We start from the raw sequence: 20,405 nt of genomic DNA on the forward strand, positions 1-20,405 counted from the left end.
ATTAAATACATGTTCAATGTTATAGCTGTCATTGTAAATTGACATTTAGGGGCCAGGTTGTAAAATCTAGACTCGTACAGTTTATCACAGTTTCTTGCACCCAGAGTGGCTCCGATGGATTTTCCCATCAACATTACAGCACTGGTTCCAGTGTGGGAGATACGGCAGCATTTAACTGTGAGAATAAAGACCGTAAAACCTAAACCCCGTCCCCCAATGTCCCCCTTTTACGATTACATGACTGCACCTACAAGGATTCCCATTCCAGATGTTTGGGAGCTGGAACTGAGATTAAAAACACATTTCTTTCTGCAAAAGGGAGGCCAATTATCTTCTTAAGTACCACATGTGATCATGAGTAAGAGTCCAGGCTGCTGTAGAAACATGGCTTAGCAACATGCTAATGCCCACAATGCCGTTTATAGAGAAATCTCATTTCCAATTCCACATTTATTCCATCGGTATGTTTGATAAGTGATTCACAAGCTTCTCATTTACAGTTTGTCAGAAAAATATACTGAGAGTTTTTTTTTTAAATTTAACATCATCACTCTATGCGTCTTTGTGGATTTTCCAGACCTTACGACCAGAAACAAACATGAGCCATTAAAGGCTCCTGCAAAATTCTGATGCTTTCTTGTAGAAAAGATTTCAGCCAGAAGTGTTACATAAAAAGGCTTCTGAAAGTACTTTCAGGTGACGACAGAACTTAAATTTGGTTCTGGTGGATATTTCCCACTGCTGCTTCACTGAGCTTTAATAAAGCTTCTCGGCTCTGCTGGGAATCAGAAATGAATTTCTGTACATGAATAAGTCGAGACATTTCAGTGATTACAGCAAATTTGACGTGAACCAATCCAATAATGTGGGAGACTCTGACATATATGTCTTGTAACTCGAATACAGAGCAATAAATTAACATATATGAGACCAAGATGATGGAATCTGAGTGAACAGTCAGATTTATTTTCATCTTGTTAGTTTCCACTTTTCCTTAGATGTTGTCTCATCCTGGTTCTTGCAGAATGACGATTCTCCCCCACATCTTTATTTGCCAACATTTGTTTTATTTTCTACATGTTCTAAAGCGTCTCTGACCTGCTGCAGAGGAGCAACTGCACAGTACCGTGACTCACGGTGGAGATGGTGCGTTCGAGGTCACGTGGTGTGTTTACTGTCCTTAAAAATCTCCAGACTGATGTTTAAAATACTACATTTTGAATAGTTCCCAGAATCTTCCTCCAGCTAACCTCTGCTACCATCCCACGTCTTCAGATTTACTTTCTCTTCGACTTTCTGATGTCTCCAGGACATCGTCTCAGCCGCCGAAGCTTTCACAGCTGCACAAGCGTCTCGGTAGCCTTGGTGCTACTTTTCAGCCATCGTTTTCATGGATTATTTGCACTCTCGGGGAGCAAAACATCAGCTGGACATTTGTTTTTTGCCTCCATCTTGACCTCAGTGACTCTTGTTATAGCTGCTCAGAACCCTCCTTTGTCCTCTTCGACAGGAGCCTCAAAGATCAGTACAACACTGATGCCACTTGTTCAATATCTTTCATCTCATGTAGGGTTCTTCACTGCATCCTCAGCTTGAGAATGAGGCTCCAGAAGACGTTCGTTCCTGTCCCAGTGGGACTACAGACTTGTGTCACTGGCGTCCCAGATCCTGAGGACCCTGGAGTCATCTGCCTGCTTAATCATGTCTACGCCCACCTGGACAAGCCAGTGAGCAGTGTGTCCTGGATGCTGGATTATGTGACTGGCAGACCAGAGGGACAACTGTGGTGGACAACTTTGTCACTGGGTTTGAGCAGAATCATCGGCAGTGAAAGGAAATGGTGGTGGATATAGAAGGAGGCGGAGGAGGAGGAGGAGGAGGCGGAGGAGGCTGTCTCTCTTGAGGCGGCTGAGGCCCTTCATCATCTGCTGGACAATGCTGAGGATATTTTAGGAGTCTGGATTCTCTAACCGTAGCATCAGAGAGGAGGATGTGGTCCAGAATGAAGACGATACTGGACAACACCTCCCACCTTCTCCATGATCTCCTTCACAGTGATAGAAGCACATTTACTAACAGAGTCATCCCACCTCGTTGCACCACAGAGCGTCACAGTAAATCATATATAATCTAGAATTCCGAGAATCATTTGAAGTCATTTGATTGATCCTGGGACATTTTTACTTCATGTACAATAACTGGGCAATAATTAAGCTGATTAATGATATTGTAAATATGATGTAGATGTAAAATACGCATTTACTGTTTATTACTGATGGGGATATATTTGTTTATTTATACTTTAGAATTCTTATCTTATTATTCTTAGTCAAAGTTAGGGACACTGCAACAAAAGGTGATAAATCATTCTGCTTTTGATTCAAATGAGGCACAAATGGATCCTCAAGACTTTAAAGCTCAATCAAAGCTTAATAAACCCGTATGGATTTATCAGTCAACATAACAGTTGTGGCAGGAGCACTCGTGGTTGTTCAGGACCCAGAAGTCTGAGTGGTCAGAGTGGCTGCCAGGAGCTGCCGAGGCCTCACATCCATCTTCAAGATTAAAGAGAATTCCAGTGATTTCTAGATGTTCCTGAAACGATTCTACAGGGTTTACCTGCCTGCAGCTCTAAGAGCCGGAGACGCTTTCTGCAGAAAATGCTGAGAGCAAACGCACTCAATTTCCAGTGACGGCAAATAAAAGGGAATAGAGAAAGCGAAGCATTTGGAAAGAGAAGGAACAAAGAGATATTAATGAAAAAAGAAATGCCTGTAAAGGCAAGAAAAGCATCATATTTATTTAGAACTAAAAAGGCAGAGGCGGGGAAAAAAGAGCATAAATCTTTACAGCGTTATAATATAGATGATAGTTTCACATTTTCCAGTTTGTTCTCTTGACTCGCTCAATTATTCCAGATCCGAACCCCCAAAATGCAACAGAAACAACAGTTTTATCTTCAGATGGCTCCAGCAAACACCAACCCCACCAGTTTTCTGTGTTAATAGCATTAAAAATGCTTTAAAAAAAGGACACATCTGCATGTGAAATCACTCCTGGGCGAGAAGCCGCGGCACAAACACACTGAAGTGTGATTAATAACACCGGCCGTGGCTGCCTTCCACCTCGCTCCCGCTGCATTGTGGAGTTCTGTGGCGTTCTAGTGGAACGCGGCCATGATTCCTGTCATCAGTCACACCTGCTCTCTGGACACACACGTGACTGATCCTGGTTCCAAAACACGCACACTGGGTGGACTGGATCACCTCCAGGTGTGTGTGTGTGTGTGTGTGTGTGTGTGTGTGTGTGTGTGTGTGTGTGTGTGTAACAGCAGTGGTGACCCATCCAGGGTGTCTCCCTGTCCCCGTCCAACGACTGCTGGTCCAGTTTTATAGACGAGGTGACTCTTTATTTTGTTTTATCCACTGTAACGTTATCTAAAGAAGCCACTTCATCATGTGTAATCTACTGGAAATGCACTCGCCACGGGGTACTTTTATCTCAGCACTTTAACACACTTTTTCCACCGGAACCACTCTCTAGACGGCACTTTGGGGTATGTTATTTGATGGAAAGGGACCCTGAGTGTCACTCTATCTACCGAAAAGGGCATTTAATCACATACTTCACAGTTTTGCTTCCGAAAACACGCCGTAAATGGTGCTTCATCCTGCCCTTTCAGCTGGAAATGCAGCTTTTTTTTAACGCCACCATTTGTTGCTGCTAGAAAGGGGCCTTACATGTTGCCAGATTATGCACTGTCCACTGAAGAGGAGGGCATTTTATCACGTTACCTGCGGAGACAGCATTGCATCATTGTGTTTCCATTAAAAACAGACCAAGGCATGCACACAAGTGGGCATTTTACTTCAGTATCCTCTGAAAGGGGACCACTAGCATTTAATCATAGTTTTTTCTTATAGAACTGAACACACTGGGGCATTCCTAAAAGATTATTCATTTAAAAATCCAACCAAATTTGACCTTTTTAACATTCACCTTGTCTTCCTGGTCAAAATATACAGACTTTTCCTCCAGGGGAGCAATTAGAGGCTTCTTATGCAGAGCCGACATTATATTCTTCCCGTCTCCGCAATGTTTACGAGCAGCAAGCAAATGATCCGACAGTGAAGGACAAAGGTTGCCTTTTATTGATATCAGCCTGAATATTAATGGGCAAAAGTCTTCCTGTGAAATACTCAAAAACAGAAGATCTATGCTCCTGCCACTTATTGGCGGTGTAATTTCACAGCTGAAGTGATACAAGCACAGAAATTTATTAAGAATATGTGCTGCTCGCCAAATAATTAAATGGAAAGATCGGATTCAGCAGGTTTGGCGTCGTGCAAAATTTCACAAATGTGCACATCTTGCAGTCGTCCCTCATTTGCGTTGGATCCCGTCAAATTAAATGGTTTTGTGAATCCACAGTTTACAGATTCCCTCACTATAAATTGGAATAAAATGATCAATTGATACGATTTAGTTACTTACTCACAGGAGGAAAAAAAAACGCCAATGCAGAACCCCAACTCACCTGAGGGGGCAGTGTTGCACCGCAGCAGAAAGTAGAGGAGGCACGGATGAGGAGGCAAGGTGAGGAGACAGGAGGCGATGCATTGGTCTCTGAGGAGCAGCACTGGAGTCACAGATGAAAAAAAAACAACACTAAAGAGATAGAAGGAGAGTGAGAGAGATGCAGCCTCAATCAGGCTGTCAGCTCAGGCATATCTAATTAAATACGCCATGCCATTTGAAGTGGTGGAATACAGCTGGAGCACAGAGAAACAAGGGTAGGGCAGGCGCAGCGGGACAAGAGCCTTCACCAAACAAAAAGACAAATCAAAGAGCCAACACAGAGGCTGTTCACACAGATAAATCTGATCTTCTCAGCGCGCCCCACCGAGTCTGCCGCTGCGCCGGTGGCGGAAGAGGAGCGTGTCAGATCAAGAGACCATGCGGGCGTCTTCAAAGGTGATATTTGACACAAACGGGGTGAAACAAAGATATTAGTCATCATCCAGGGTGGTTTAATGGCGACGTGTTGCCACTTCAGTACAAAAGGGTCTCTGTGGGTGTGCAGAGACGTAGCGTTGAAATCAACGTGTGCAGAAAGTTATTTTTGTCCAAGATGAAATGGCAATGATGGCACAGAAGGTCCAAAAGTGGGAGGGTGGGCCTCAGATACGCTCGTGCTCTTCTGTGATGGTTGACCTTGGGCATGTTTTCTTTGTCTTCAACTTTGATTGATTTCTTTTTACACTGAGCACACACAGAAGAGGCTTGGGCCAGGAGATCACCCCGAATCCCTCAGCCACACAGAAGTAAATCCTCCCCGGGATCCAGCTGAAGACCCGCAAAGACCGCAGGAAAGTAAATATATGCAGATCAGCTCGCTTCCTCTTATTCACGGCTGAATTAATTTCGGTTTATTCCAAAGTAATGGACCAGCGTAAGCAGGAAATAAATGGATTTTCATCATACTCAGGGTTGGAGTCCATCATGGCGGACAGATCCTGCGGGTGTCACGCAAGCCTCTGCACACGCATGACAGGTCGGGAATGAGGAATGATGAACTTGAGAACTCCGACTTTTCTTAGAGGAGATGATCAGAGGAGCTACTGGAACGGCGGACGGGTTTAAACCGACGCGCTTTATTGTTCCTGCCATGTAATTTGCGTTTGACTGGCGTCACGTAAGTAGCCCGGGAAAGCGTGATGCTCAGAGGCAGCCTGGGGAGAGAGGGGGGGAGGGGAGGGGGGAGGATAAAAAACCCTCATAAATGGAAAAGATCAAACAGTGGCATTTAACAGTTGGAGGAGAAATGGCGTCACGGAGGACGCCGGTCTTTCAGTTGTCCTCGGGCTAACGGAATGTGATGTTCTGCCACCGCTGTAATTCATTTCTAGGCCAGGTCAGGGATGGCCAATCACATCATATCCTTTACCTTCCCGGGCTGTAACCCACCGTTACAGTCACGCAGCTGTACGACATATGTTCACCCAAGTTAAGGCTCCGATTACGCCCCTATTCAGATTTTTATGCCTTCTAGACACCAGACAAGCCGTAACCTTTTATGCAATACGAAAATATGCACCCATAACCGCCGCCGCCGCTCCTTTTTGTACGCAGGTTTGGGTTTAACCTTTGAGCGTGCAAAGCAAAGGGACGGTCTAGACATCATAAACATTTCCACGATGAGGCGCAGATTAAAGCCGACGCCTATGTGGCAGGCGGGAATGTCGTGTGGTTTTGTATTCCGCAACATCGCTCGATACAATGAACAGTTGCACAAGGAACAGCTGCCACTCACTGATGGCCCAAAAAGTGGTACCTGGAGTAAAGGCGTCGCTAGGACGTCCCGATCAAGAGGCCCCTGACAGACGTTAGCTGTGTCCTTAATGAACAGTAGCTGGTGATGTTAGCTTTAATGCTACCGGCTTCGCCGTCCTTTTAGGAGCAGCTTCGACCTGACATTTAGTAATAACATAGCATTTCCTCTGCCAAACTAGTCTTTAACCTTCTCCTTAATCACTCGTTTACAGTTGAGAAAATGGCATTTTGTTCATGTTATCAGGCAGTTTCAATGAGTAAATGTCAAACAATTTCAAGTTACATCGTTAAACACAATCTTGCAGGGATGTTGCCCTCTTTTCTGCATCGCCCTTCAGAATTTATGGTGCGAATCTGAAGACTTCTTTATTTCAAGAGTTTGGGTTGGTGGCGCCCCCTGTGGCCTGCCTGTCCATTACAGGACAGGTGAGACTGTCACTTCTGCTCTGCTTAAAAAAAGCGTGACCTCGCTCCAGGTGTGTTTTAAAAATGACTGCTGGTTACCATGACAACACATCCGCAACTGGGGTTCACGGTAATGGGCAGGCGAGAGCGTGTTTTCTTTTCCATTTCCCCCCTCTCCATTTGGAATATGTGGAGGTAATTCAGCCACAGTGACAATGCGACAGATGCAGCTCTATTTGCCGAGGATGAATGTATGAATGATACTGCCAGAGAGGATCACACAGAGCTCTAACAGCCTCTCACCCGCCGGGCTCAGATGGAGGTGCAGGGGCCAGGCTTTCCAGCTTCCTTGGCTTTTTTCCCCCCTAAATTAACCCCACTTCCACCCGGTCCATTATGCCTCTGCTACCCACCACATCCCTGTATGTCAGCAAATGACTTGCATTATACATGACACGCAGTCCTTGTGCCATCATTGCAGAAAGGGACATTTTCCTCTTGAGGGAAATAGTGGAGTGTGCAGCGGGGTTCAGCCTATTTTTCCTTGACATTTGAGTCATCTATATTTAAAAAAAGAGAACTGTACATTTTATCTCCGTCCACAATAAAAACCCACAGTAAATACTATGGTGCTGAGCGTCCGTGCTTTGTTTTGGCGGCACACTTAAAGCTGCATTTGCAGACTACCGAGCGTGCTGTAGTCCTTTGTTCCATCTGCAGGGAATTTCATTTAAACCTTTTTGCTAAGTGTTCCATCTTTCCCGCCTTGTGTGGGCAAATGCCTTCATGTTCTGAGAGGCAGCTGAGTGAACAGGTAAGATTCCTAGAGCTTTTTATGCTGCAAGTCCAGGAGTTATTGTCTCCTTTTGTGGAAAAAACGGTTACGTAGACCTACATTTCCAAGCAGAAGGGCCGGTACTATCCAGTCTTTGTCAGCCATGTTCCTTTGATTAAAACTCGAGATGTTTCTCAGTTTCAGGAAGCTTTGTTTGAAGCAGAAGGATAGAAATAGAGAGTTCTGACCATCGCAGCAGAACTGCTGCCAGTCCGGCCTGCAGGCGGGATGACCCCACCGCTGGGCCCTCATTGATTCCCAGCTGTCCACCCACCAGAGGATCTGATCCCAGTTAAGGGGATGCAGAGTCCACATGTTTCACAGGGTATCAGCAATCTGTGTCTGGCAAAATTGAAAGTGATAAGGATCAGTCAGCTGCAGGTTAGCATTGATTAGGAGCGTACGCGATCAATGGTGGTGGGTCAATAGAAATTATAAGCATTTTAATGAGCTCCTCTGACTGACAGTGAGCTTTATGAGCTGCTGTGGAGTCTAAGTTTGGCCTGTGCTCATTAAGAATTATTAACCACTGACCTTTGTTGCCGTAGAGGGTTATCAAATAAATTGTTTGTGGCAGATTGATCTCATCTTGTAAAACATTTTCTGTGCTAGCGCCCCCTAGTGGCCAGAGTCAGTTGGTTCCGGTCACCTTCTTTGCCCCCAATAGCCACTTTTTAAGGGGCAGAGTGTTTTTCTGGTGTCTCAAACATGAACTACAGCAAGCTCATAAGACTCCAAATGTTTTTTGTTTTTTTTTATTATTGCAAAGATGTTGAGAGCAGAGTGAAGAGCCAACCACTGACGGGGTTGTTCTGGTAACTGCTGATGATCCCCCTCCCAAATAAAACACTCATGAGAGAAAATGGACATGAAAGAGCTTGCAAAGATAAAGTAGATCCCATACATTGATTTCCACCTCTGCTGTATCTATTTTAAAAATGACAGCACAGCTATTATATCTAATATTTCTGCCACATCTTTTCAGTATCAGCCTCCCCTCAGACGATCACCCAGCAGCACAACAAGCTTGTGCATCTCATTATTCCCAGCCCACACATCATTTTACAGGCCATTCCGCGTGTAACTGGTGTAATATCCCACATCACTCATCCCCCCCATCCGCGGGATCCTGCTTTGTGGAAAATCATAACACTTGCATCTGGAGGCGGTGCTCCATCAAGCCCGAGGATGTCAATAAAATATTCTGCTTACCGGTGACTAATCGCAGCAGTCAAGTGTAATTTGACGGCGGGTGACGTTCGTCACCGTCGAGGAGCTCAGCTTGGCCCCGGTGGCGCGTTAGCCGTGATGGCGGCGACGGGGCAGAGAGGGGCGGGCCCGTGCTGGTGCAAGGAGCGATAAGGATGCAGCGCTGTGGACAGCACTGGCGGATTGTGGGAAAGTGCTTATCAGGCTGTGTCAGGGTCTATCAGCGTCTGTCATGTTTATTCCTCAGGTGCGCCGGCTGCTGCCAAGGCTCCTTCACAGCAGCCGGATGAGCGCCAACCTGGTGCAGCAACAGGAAGCCACCCTGTGTGTCACCCTGTGTGTCTGCAGACCAAAACCCTTTTATTAGGCCACAGCACCTCCTCTCTGTGTCTATAACCTTTTTCAAGCCTTCCACCAACCTGTAGAGATGTAGGTTGAATCCTCACTTAACCATCAAAGCCTTGGTTTCAACATAGTGCCTTTTGGAAGTGAGGTGGGGGAGGGGGCTGTGGCTGAACATTAGAACAACATCTCTTTTATCTGTAGTGCTTCTGTTATTACAGTGCAATTTCTGTCCCTCTGTCAGGCTGCACCGTACACCCATGTCTGTCCGATCAGCAGCACATATAAATGGAGCCCCCTTTCCTTCCCCATACAGGCTCTGCTGTCCTTGCTGTTGCATTAAATAAATAATAGATTCGACAAAATGGGATCTTTCTTGGACAGATTACAGTCTTTTTGACCTTCTCCACCACCAGGGGGCGCTTCTTTGTCTATGTAGTGAGTAACATAGAATATTTATCCAGAGCAAGCTTATTAAAACATCGGAAAGTAGAGACAGAGTAAGACATTGTGACCTTAAACCGAATAGAAATGTTCCTAGAATAACTAATGGCTGCATAGGGCTGAGTTCAAGCGACACGGCCATAAGTGAGGAAAAAAATAGTTCAAGTTGGAGGGAACAAGAGCTTTAAGAGAGATTGTCAAAATGTCACAGGTGGAAATGGCAGCGGCGAGGTGGAGAGGAGTCAAACCGAGGCGGAGCAGGAGGGTGAAGCCGTAATTAGTGTCTCAGTGTCACTGCGAGTAGCCCAGCGTCTCCGCCGGTGAGGACATGCATGAAGCCCTCCCAGACCTCCGGCCTGTTTCGGAGAACATGCTGTCCTCGTCTCCGTCTCGCTGCCGAGCGGCTCTGCCTGTATCGGATGTGATGACCTCGTCACGTTTGCGGGGTCACACTCGTGGCCGCCGTGACGGTGGCGCCTGTTTCTAAGTGGGCGTCTCTTTTATCTGCAGCAGCTGTTGCATGACCGGCAGCGGAATCAGACCGAGGAGACAAACTCCGCCCGCCTGACCGTCTCACGGAGGAATCAACTTAGAGCAAATTTGGCCCCTGAATGCGGCCCCCGCGTGCTCCGCTCTCTGTGAGGCAGACAGCTTTGCCCCGTGTCAGGCTGTTTTACGCTGACTGCGGTATCGCAGGGAGACAGGCGGCCAGTCAGCGTGAAGGAGCGAGTTGGGGGATGACAGACACGCACTCGATCTCATGAACCTGCGTAACAGACGGTTCTGATGCGCGGACACAGCCTGGCGCCGTGAGAGATGGGAATGCCGAGGGAGGCCAACAGAGCTCGGGGAACATAGAGCCGAGCAGATGTTCCAAATCTGTGGATGTAAAAAAAAATGAAAATGAAAAAACAAACACTCGGACCAAGAAGATAAGAAATACCAGAAAAATCGATCGTTTTATGCGTAGAAAACAATTTTGCCTTGTCATCGTGAGCGTGACTGCGCTCAGACACAGAAGTGCCACTAAAGGATCTTAGATGGATTCTACTACAGGAATAAACCTCCTCCAACCTTGACTTTAAAGTTCTGTCCACACCGACGACACTTTTCTGATCATGTTACCCCTCGAGTCGTTTCCATTTCACATTTTTGCTTTAAGTTGCCGTTTGGGTGAGTTGTAAACACCTAGTTGTGGCATTAAAACGTGCACTGTGACTACCTGTTGTCCCCCCCCCCCAGTTACAAGACCAGCCCGCTCTCATACGGACTTCCATTCGTGTCCTCACCAACTTGTGAGTCTTCATCCGTTGCCACTAAAGCACTCAAATTCCAAGTGCCATACTGTCAAGTATGCTACAAGTACTTGACAGTATGTACCAATTTTATCAAGTAGTCATGTGGACTCTAGTACATACTTGAGAAGTACACAAGGCTGTAGAGGTTCTGCTGCAAGGCTCACTCCCAAAGACGTTCTAAAACTTCCAAACCTCTCTGCGAATAGGTGAAAATTGGATCGTGTCGAGCTGAATCCTGACCCAAGGGGAGCAGCATCGTTTCCAAATGAATCTGTAATGGCACTCCATCTTCACTTACCGTACCATTTTTAAGCTGCGAACACAGTAATTCTTCACTCGCATGACATGAGATGTAATTCCATTTTTAAGAGTCTTTATATGAATTCCAAAAGATTACAAACTCGGGAAGAAAACGTTGTGCTCCCGTACCTAATGCAGCTCTACCTGAAATGCCGCTGCGCATGCTCTCTTAAATCAATTTCAGGGAGCGTCATCTAAAACTTCACGTCAACAATCATTATGAATTACACAATAACATGTACCATGCATCAAACAAATACAAATTGCAAACATAAATTGCACGTCATTTTTACACACCTCAGTTCTGCTCTATGGCTCTTACAGAATCCTGTCGGTTAGGTAGGACGTTCCTCTGCGACTGTCGTTGCACCAGAATCCAGCGCCAAGATCCGCTGATTGTGTTAGCATGGTGCCGCGTTAACCAGATGGGTCGGAATGGAGGGAACAGCAGCGTGATTGTGTGCCTGACCCGGCGGCATGTTTCCACAGAAACTGTAGTTAAAGCAGACATACCAGCCAGCTGATGTTGGGTAAGAGGGCTCACCCCCCCTCCCCCCCTCCCGTCTGGCGTAAATTTCACAGTGCTCAGCCTCTCGTGAAATTATTAGGTCTAAAATCCCGCGCTTCAGGGATTTCTCTGTCTTGTTCACACTCCTTTTCCCCTGAACGTGATGAACGGTGGCCATCTCCCAGCACGGTCGCCTTTAGAGGAAGGCGCCGTCTGAGCCCACCTGGGTGGGAAATGAGCACATTTCTGTGTTCATCAGGAGCGACTGGCCTGTGCTCCGCCGCCCCGTGCACACGTTAATAAATACAAATGGACCAAGCACGCTCTAAACGAATGTTGCACGGGGGCACGGCCGTCACAGTAAATCACAGTAACACCCAGTGCGTTTCTATCTCCCTGGAAGAATGGCCACTGCGCCCCCCCGTGCCCAGAGCTGGGAACAAAGGGGCGTTTTTTTTTTTACTGAACCCAGTTCTCGTTTTCCGTGGTTGCGCTGACCTCGTTCGGAGGAGAAGGTTCCATATTAATGTGCCCTGCTGTGGAAGAAGCCTTGGCACGTTTTGGCTCCTTTCACCTGATTCAGGAACAGAAGGTAAAAAAGTAATATGGTCGGAATGGGTTGGCCAGAATATGGAGGTAACGAGGCGCGGGGTCACTTAGCAGGTTAGTTCTGTTAGATCTTGACTTGATAACAGCAAAGCCTGCAGCAAAAGTACTAAAATAGAGGAAATAAGCGTGGATTGATGCTAAAGCATAAGGAGCTGTCTTTAATTTCAGTGGTTTCATAAATATGCCAGAGAATAACAGAGCGGGTGACAAAATGTTCACAGAGGTTCAAAGTCTCCCTCATAAAAGCAATTTGAAGGAAAACGTCCCGCTCTGCGTCCCTCTGATCCTCGCCGTCACGCGTATCAGTCACCGCTTCAAAGCCGCCGGGGGCGTGACGGACGACGCGGAACCTCTGCAGAGGCCACGGTCGGGATCTGACCTGAAGGGGAAGGCTTCCTTCCTCCCAGCTGCAAACATCCAACTCCCAATAAGAGACTCCAGGCTGGGTGAAGAGCTGTGATCCAGGTTGTTGTGACTGATGTGGTAAACAGTGCAGGCAGAACACAAAGGTCAGAGATCAAATCCCAACATTTCTCATGCCGCTGCTACTACTGTTGCCCTAAATCCACAGGGAAACACTGGCCATCATCTTCCTCAAAGATGGCTCCATCCATCCATCCATCCATCCATCATCCATCCATCCACCCACCGATCCATCCATCCATCCATCCATCCATCCATCCATCCATCCATCCATCCACCCATCCATCCATCCATCCATCCATCCATCCATCCATCCATCCATCCATCCATCCATCCATCCACCCACCCACCCGTCCGTCCGTCCGTCCGTCCGTCCGTCCGTCCGTCCGTCCGTCCGTCCGTCCGTCCGTCCGTCCATCCACCCCCCCATCCATCCATCCATCCATCCACCCATCCATCCATCCATCCATCCATCCATCCATCCACCCACCCATCCATCCATCCATCCATCCATCCACCCCCCACCCATCCATCCATCCATCCATCCACCCTCCACCCATCATCCATCCACCCACACACACCCATCCATCACCCATCCATCCATCCATCCATCCATCCACCCATCCATCCATCCATCCATCCATCCATCCATCCATCCATCCATCCATCCACCCCCCCACCCTTCCATCCATCCATCCATCCATCCATCCATCCATCCATCCATCCATCCATCCATCTCCATCCATCCCCCCCCCCCATCCTCCCCCTCTGCTTGGCATCATATCATAACCTGTACTGCTCTTTCTGTTAGCGTCTGCTAATGCTGCTCTGCACACCTCCCAAGAGCTGCTTGGTTAAGTGTGCACATTATACAAGTAAATACACGTAAAATATCTTTAAATACCTCTATTAGAGCATCATGAATAATTCACCAACTCTGCTCTGATGGCGATATTTATAATCACGATTAGGGCAACAACACAGAGTTTATGATTTATGAGCGCTGAGGTCGGGGGGCACGCTGTCATGGCATCCCTGCTCTCCTCAGCTGTTACCACTTAATTATGCTTACGACACATGAACGGGGCCCACCGGCCAGCCTCATCATGGGGGAGGCTGCAACTTCATTACACTGTCCGATATCCACGCTCAAACAAGCTACGAGCAATTATTTAGATTAATTTGATGCACCCTTCCCAACCTCATTTTGCTCAGAGCGTCTGCTTGGGCTCAAGGAAATGATGATATACGAGGGATGATTTAGCCTGGAGGGAGAGAAATCACCACGTCTGATTGTGGCCAAATGGAATTTGGATGGACGGAGCTTGTTAAGAAGTAAAGGTGACGGGAAACTACGGGTTTATGAGGGCAAATAAATGCTTCTGCCAATGTCTCTTGCAAGTGTTACTCCCCCACCCATCATCTGTGTCCAGCTTATCTCTGTGAGCCTGGGCTGCTTCATAAGAGCATCTCCCAGCATATTGTGATGAGCTCTCAGTCCTCTTTAGGCACCGGTGTCACCACGTGAGGAATCATCCTTCCTGGTAGCGTTCTGTGGAGCGCCGCTATCGAGTTTACCCACTGAAACAGCCTGCAAATTGAAAAGAGGCACAAAAGTGTAGCATCAGCGGTCCAAACGTCATTATTACTCATGAATTACAGCAGAGCTCATTTTCGTGGCAATGAAATCTTAAATGGGGTTTTGAGAACATCATCAGCAGAGTGTATGGCTGAGCTTCGTAAAGTAATAGATTTAAATGGAGAGTCGGTGGTCGAGCTAATGAAGCGTGGAAAGAATTCCCAGTTTACACGGAGTGAGGGGGGACAGAGGTGAGATGATAAAAGACTTGCTGGCGGTGTTCAGCCACCCAACCCCCCCCCCCCAATTCTCGACCTGAAGAGGAGCGTTCAGATGGTTTGAAGGTCGCTTCGGTCTGACCTCTAGAATCAGAAGAGATTAGTCAATTTCTGCCCATTATTGCTGTCATAACACCCCCTGAAAGCTTTTGAAGACCAGGATGCTCCTTTAGTCCGGAGCTAAAGGAGCGGCTGAAGGCTTCATCAGTTGCTCCCTCTCACAGCGATCTCTTCAGCCCCACCTGCTCCTCTCCAACTGCACCATAAATCCTGCTGAGGGAGAGAGGATGATGTTGGTGTATGAAATCTTTGTGCCGGCATCACGTGTATCTTCACCTTCGTTCATGCCCTGTGTGATCCCTGTGTTTGTTAGCATATATTGCGTATTGTGTTGCTCTGTTGTCTCCGTAGGAGGTTTAATATGCTTTTCAATTGAAGAGCCAAGCGCTCTCTGCCACTGATTCATGCCTTTTCCTGTGTGCCAGGATGCAACGCCGTGTTTTGTTTGCTAATAAAGCAGCAGGGATGAGAGGAAAGAGGCCATGTTTATTGAGTGGCGATAACAATGGCAGAGACACCTCGCTGACGTGAATCCTTAATTGGTGTCATTATTAAAGGGAGACAAACGGGAGAAGATAAAGTTCTCATTTGCATCGAAGACCAACGCTGATAACCGAGGCTGCACCTGACCCCCTGACAAAGAAGTTTAGGGGATGCATCAGGTGTGTGATCCACCTGGGTAGAAACAGGGTTTAAAGTGTGCGCCAGGAACTCTGAGGGTGACGGGTGAAACGTGAGGATTTTACCAGTGAAATGAGCCTGGTCCTGCTCCAGGTTTCCCCCTGTTAAACATATTTTCTTTTTACCTTTCCACTGCTGAATGACACTGTTTCAGGGGTCAGGTTCAGGGATCAGGAGAAAGGAAATGTGGCGACATGTGGCCCGTCAGCCACAGGCAGGTGACCTCTTATGTGGAGGATGATTTAGCGCGATGGCGGCTGATGCTAAAGTTCACCTCCCGCAGAAAATGTTATGCGTTAGAGTCCGAAACGGACACAAAACTATACTGAGCAGTAAAAAAAGATGGTGCATTTAAAAATATGGCTCAGATTTTAGTTTAACTGTAGCAAATGGACCTGATAGTTAATTCTGGCATAATCATTTTCATACTGTGTCAGGTGCTCCTGGATTTACATGCAAGAATGACGTTGGACAGTGAGACGTCACTTTTTTGCAGACTCATGTCCGTACAAACCACTTTAAATGGCAGCGCTGCCTGATAGAGACTTGATTTTTGCTTTTCTGTTGCCATTACCGGGAATAAAAGTGCCGTTCCCCTCGGTTATTTGTATGCTGATTATCCCACGAGTGCATGAGTTTACATCGTGTAGGTGTCTGATAGATACCCAAGAAAGACACAAATTGAAAAAAGGTGAAATAAATGAGCTCTTTAACGCCCCAAAAGAGGCAAATGCATAGCAAAGAAATACCACAAAGACAGCTCATAACAGCCACCTTCACATCGTCTGTAGCGCTCTAAATATTTTTACCCAAGCTTTGAGGAAGAGGCTGATGAGAGCATTTCCCAGCATGTAAAACCATTTCCTTAATGATCTCTGAAAGTTATAACCCCGTGTTGCCACTAAGACGTCCTGTTCACAGATTTTTCCGGCGGGTGCAATGAAATCCGTCTTCATTGGAACCCTGGGATTGGAACCGCACGTGTCTTTACATCTCCATTCACACGCGGGCTTTTAAAGCACTCGCTCAGCAGTATCGGCTGGAACCCGTAGGAGCCATATTACAGCCATAAATTGGGCCAGAAGCAAGCATCTTCGGAGGCTTGGATTCATCAGGAGGCCAGGACAGGAGGGCTGAGGTGGCGGACCTCAGGTATTTTATTGATGTGCTCATTACTGTCAGTTCTACCAGCCTTGGATGGTTCCAGCTGAACAAGCACACACTATGTATGAAAGCGGGGAAATAGATTTTAACCATTAGCTTGTTTAAGAAGTGTATGTTTTGCATGTCATTGCCCAGCATGTGACCTTGAGAATACAACAGGACACAATTCTTAGCAATCAGCCTTCAACGTCTACTGTAAGAAGTATTTCACTATTGTGCAAGTAAATAAGCACTTGAGTGTCCTGGCTGTTATTCAGGCTGTTATAAGCACTGAAAGCTCCGGCTGATTATACTTGACACTCGCACGGCTCCAGAGCCAACAAAAGACCCTTTCCTACCTCAATGGGCGACCTTAAACCACAGAGAATTCACAGAACTTCTGAAATACCTGTGGCACTGCTAGCTTAGCCAGTTAATTCGAGTGCCAACAGAATTGATTGATTGGACTTTGCTCAAAGGCCCGGAAAAATTAATAAATAATTGGTAGAAATAATGATCTAAACTCGCCATTGAGCTTGGTGCTTGATAATGAAGCAGGTTTTAATGCAGAAATGCTCCTGTTACCTGCCTGAGGAGGGGAAGAGGAGAGAACAGGAACAGGAGGAGAGAGCGAACGTAATGAACTTCCCGCAACACTACTTTCAAGGACAGGTATTAGTCTGTGCCACGTTTGTAAAGGACCGAGGATGTGCTTATAAAATGGTCCTAAAGTTGATTAAGATGGCTGGGGAAACAAAGGATCTGTGTTTCAGTGATATTAATTGCTAAAACAAGGGGAGAGATTATTGGATCATTAATACTGGGCCACTGGGACGCTGCCGTTCCCCAAGAGCATCATATCTTTGCTGCCTGCATCACACATTTAACAGCAGGAGACGCTACATGTCACACAGCATGGCCTCCGTTCAGGTAGAAACAGCTCAGGACCTTACTTCAAGCAAAGACCAGGATTTGGAGGAAAACAAAGGCTGAAGCATATTCATTTGTCTATTTTTTCCGGTTATTTTCATGTTTCTCCGGATGCTTCGATTGCAATCATGCAGAGGTTGCTTCTCCCCTCTTTGTCTGCAACATTAATATTGAGCCCGCTCTGTAAATTTCCCCTTAAAACACAGGGTGGAAGCACAGAAGCCTCAGAGGATTCCATTTAATCTGGAACAGAATTGATTACGAATGGAAACGTGACAAAAGCGCAGCAGGCTGTAAATTACAGCCCCCCCTTCCCCCACAATGTCAAAAAATATCATGTTCAAATGGGAAAAAAACATATTAAAATGCTAGAAATACAAAACACTCTGGTTTAAGTCTGGTTTAGGTATTCAACAGGAAACTCGACATCCCACAGAAACCAGAAACTGGAAACAAACCAAACTCCCTGAAACCACAAAAGCTGCTCTGCTGTTGGCTACCCCCCCCCCCCCCCCAATCCACACACAACCTATTAGTCCACCTTCCTCCCCAGCTGGTTTTCTTTATTTGTTTGCTTGTTTTCTCAGTTTCCCTCCATCAGTCCTGCCTGGACTGGTGTCCTCGGTCCCGTGCGGTCCCCCTCACACACACACACACACACACACACACACACACACACACACACACCTCACATGACAACCATAATGGATGGCTGTGATTTCTGGATTTAAACAGACTTTAATTGGACAACGATTTTTTTTTCTTCACTGCCTGAGTTGAAAATCTGTTTCCCCCCCACCGAAGTCAACAGGAAGTCTCCTCACTGCAGGAAGGGACGAGGAACAGGCGGGATGGGGAGGGTCAACTTCCCAGGAACGATTAAGGATGGTTAAAGTGTATCAGCTGCACCACTGTTCACCTGAAACATGACTTGGAGCTACACTTTGTAATAAATGTTGCATTTTCATTTACGGAACATGTGACATAGACCTTTAATCCCCCTTATAGGTCTTTTTAAACACATTGATGCTAATAATCATCCTTGCTTGGTCAGCGGTGGCCTTTCCTTCACACACTCTGTCAAACATGTGGGGGAGAGCTCCCCCTCCCCAACCACCACCTCAGCAAGGTTCCGGGAGAGACTGCAGAGATAATTTGTGTTTCGTATCGATCGGATCCATGTAGCTGAATCTGTGACTGGAAAGTGAAATGAGTTTTGACATTTGAGTCAAATGAGTAAATGAGTAAAAATATGAATAAAAAAACTGAGTAAATGAGTAAAAATATGAGTAAAAAATGAGTAAAAATATGAGTAGAAATATGAGTAAATGAGTAAAAATATAAAAATGTTACTTCAGAACATTAAAAATAAATCTCACAATTTACTGGTGCTGTTTAAACATAAATCAAAGCTTGTGTTCATGTTGAGGGTCTTAAGAAGCTAAAATCGCCAGTGAAGGCTGATTTTCCTGTGCCAGAGCCAAAGAGTGCACGGAAATGTACATTAAGAGGAAAATATTCAGGAAGCTGAGCGACTACTGCAGCAACGTTTGTGCTCCTTTACCTGAAAACTCAATTTATTTGGATATTAGCTCTGCAAATAATCAAATTCTGGTGAAATTAGGAGACAGCATTGGCACTGTGTCAGGATTTCAGCACATTAGACTCCCAAAAGCGTCCTGATCTCCCCACAACGGCGTTAAACGACTTCGAGACAAGGTGACGCGTGGGAAGTGGGCCATTTTGGCCGGATGTACACAGAACGGTTGAGTCTGTCTTCCCGTAGCTCAGCAGCCATCAATCTCACAAGAGCCGAGACCAGCGTAGTTAATCTCTGCTATCCTGCTCTGTCAGGATAAGTAACAATTCGAAGTCTTCATTTGCCTCCTCTCGCCTCCCTCATAAATAACCTAATTAACTCGGGTGCAGAAGCGAGCCGCGCCACGCACAAACAAATAGTCCCTGGGACGTACACACCTGGACACGCACCTCGAGATATATATCCCGAACACACAATCTTATCCGCTCACTCCTCCTTTCCCTCCACATTGTCACGTACGGTGTAGGTCCAGATGAATACAAATCACCCCCCCCCCCCACCACCACCACCGCCACCACCTGTCTACACGCGGCGCTGTAAATAACCAGAAAGAATGTGCGAGGAGACGCGGTGGGGGCGCTGTCGGCCCGAGCCAGCGACTGGGGGACAATTCAGTGGGCAACACTCCCCTGATGTATCACCTTTTTGGAGGGGGAGCCAGAAACCTCCGCTGGGACAAAGGTGTCACTTCAGGGATGGAGATTCTCAGAAAAACTCCTGGTTCTCATTTCCTCACCCCGTCAGCTGATCCCTGAACTGTTCTCCGTTCTTTTACTTTGCTGGTGGTGATTCAGCTTTATAAGTAAATGTGTGAGGGCCATTTAGTTACGGCGACACAGAAGGTTACTAAGGGCGAGTGGAGGGAACGCCGGTTCAAGCCCCCCCTGTTTTTCGATATGGTCATCCTGGTAAACAGCATCAAGCAACTACTGGTCCTAGTTCTCGAGTTGCCAAGTATTGCTCCACCCAATATGTATCGGACATGACTCGTGTGGACTTGGGACAGCGAGCTTTCCCACAATGCACCTCGTCTTTGCCAGCAACAACAGCGATGGTCAAAGCAGTCCAGAAGTTGATGAGAGCACGACTTCGCATTGAGAAATGGCTAATTTGTGTTCCGTCATTTCAACAAGTGAACAATAAAGACGTTTGTAGCCAGGTATCACCGTGGACAACGAGGAAGTTTAGGGGAGTTGTTGTGCTTGCCTAGATCTCCAAACTGGCTGGATCCGGCTCAGCAAACGTCCGACCCACCTTGTTGTTTTGTCTCTAGTTCGGTAGAAACATCGTAAATCCCTGTAGCCAACCTGGCCTCGGCCATGTGGCCCCAGATCGGCTGATTCTCATGGGAACTCTATGGGAACTCCATTCTGTGGAGTATCCTGGAAGTGGAGCCAAAACTCCGTCCACTGAAACACCCTCTGCCTC

The 20,405-nt window shown here is 46.7% G+C and overlaps 1 protein-coding gene across 6 annotated transcripts in view; it reads right to left on the bottom strand.

Annotated features, from left to right (window-relative positions):
• Positions 1-435: 435 nt before the first annotated feature.
• The window catches only part of LOC130515852 (uncharacterized), a 68,551-nt gene continuing 48,581 nt past the window's right edge, over positions 436-20,405 (bottom strand). Inside the window, exons 1-3 of one of the 6 annotated variants that reach the window (XR_008947282.1) lie at positions 8,786-9,035; positions 4,538-4,639; positions 436-2,047 (exon numbers count right to left, since the gene is read on the bottom strand). Coding sequence is in view for 3 of the 6 variants with exons in the window: in XM_057016391.1 (XP_056872371.1) it covers positions 4,308-4,447; positions 4,538-4,639 (242 nt within the window). In the remaining 3 variants the exon portion in view is untranslated. Of the gene's footprint in view, positions 2,048-2,265; positions 3,795-3,858; positions 4,448-4,537; positions 4,640-8,785; positions 9,046-20,405 lie in introns of those variants that run through there. The other 5 variants (XR_008947283.1, XR_008947281.1, XM_057016392.1 and 2 more) reach the window with 5 other exon arrangements.

Source organism: Takifugu flavidus, chromosome 19 (assembly GCF_003711565.1).
Source record: "Takifugu flavidus isolate HTHZ2018 chromosome 19, ASM371156v2, whole genome shotgun sequence".
Taxonomy (NCBI): Eukaryota; Metazoa; Chordata; class Actinopteri; order Tetraodontiformes; family Tetraodontidae; genus Takifugu; species Takifugu flavidus.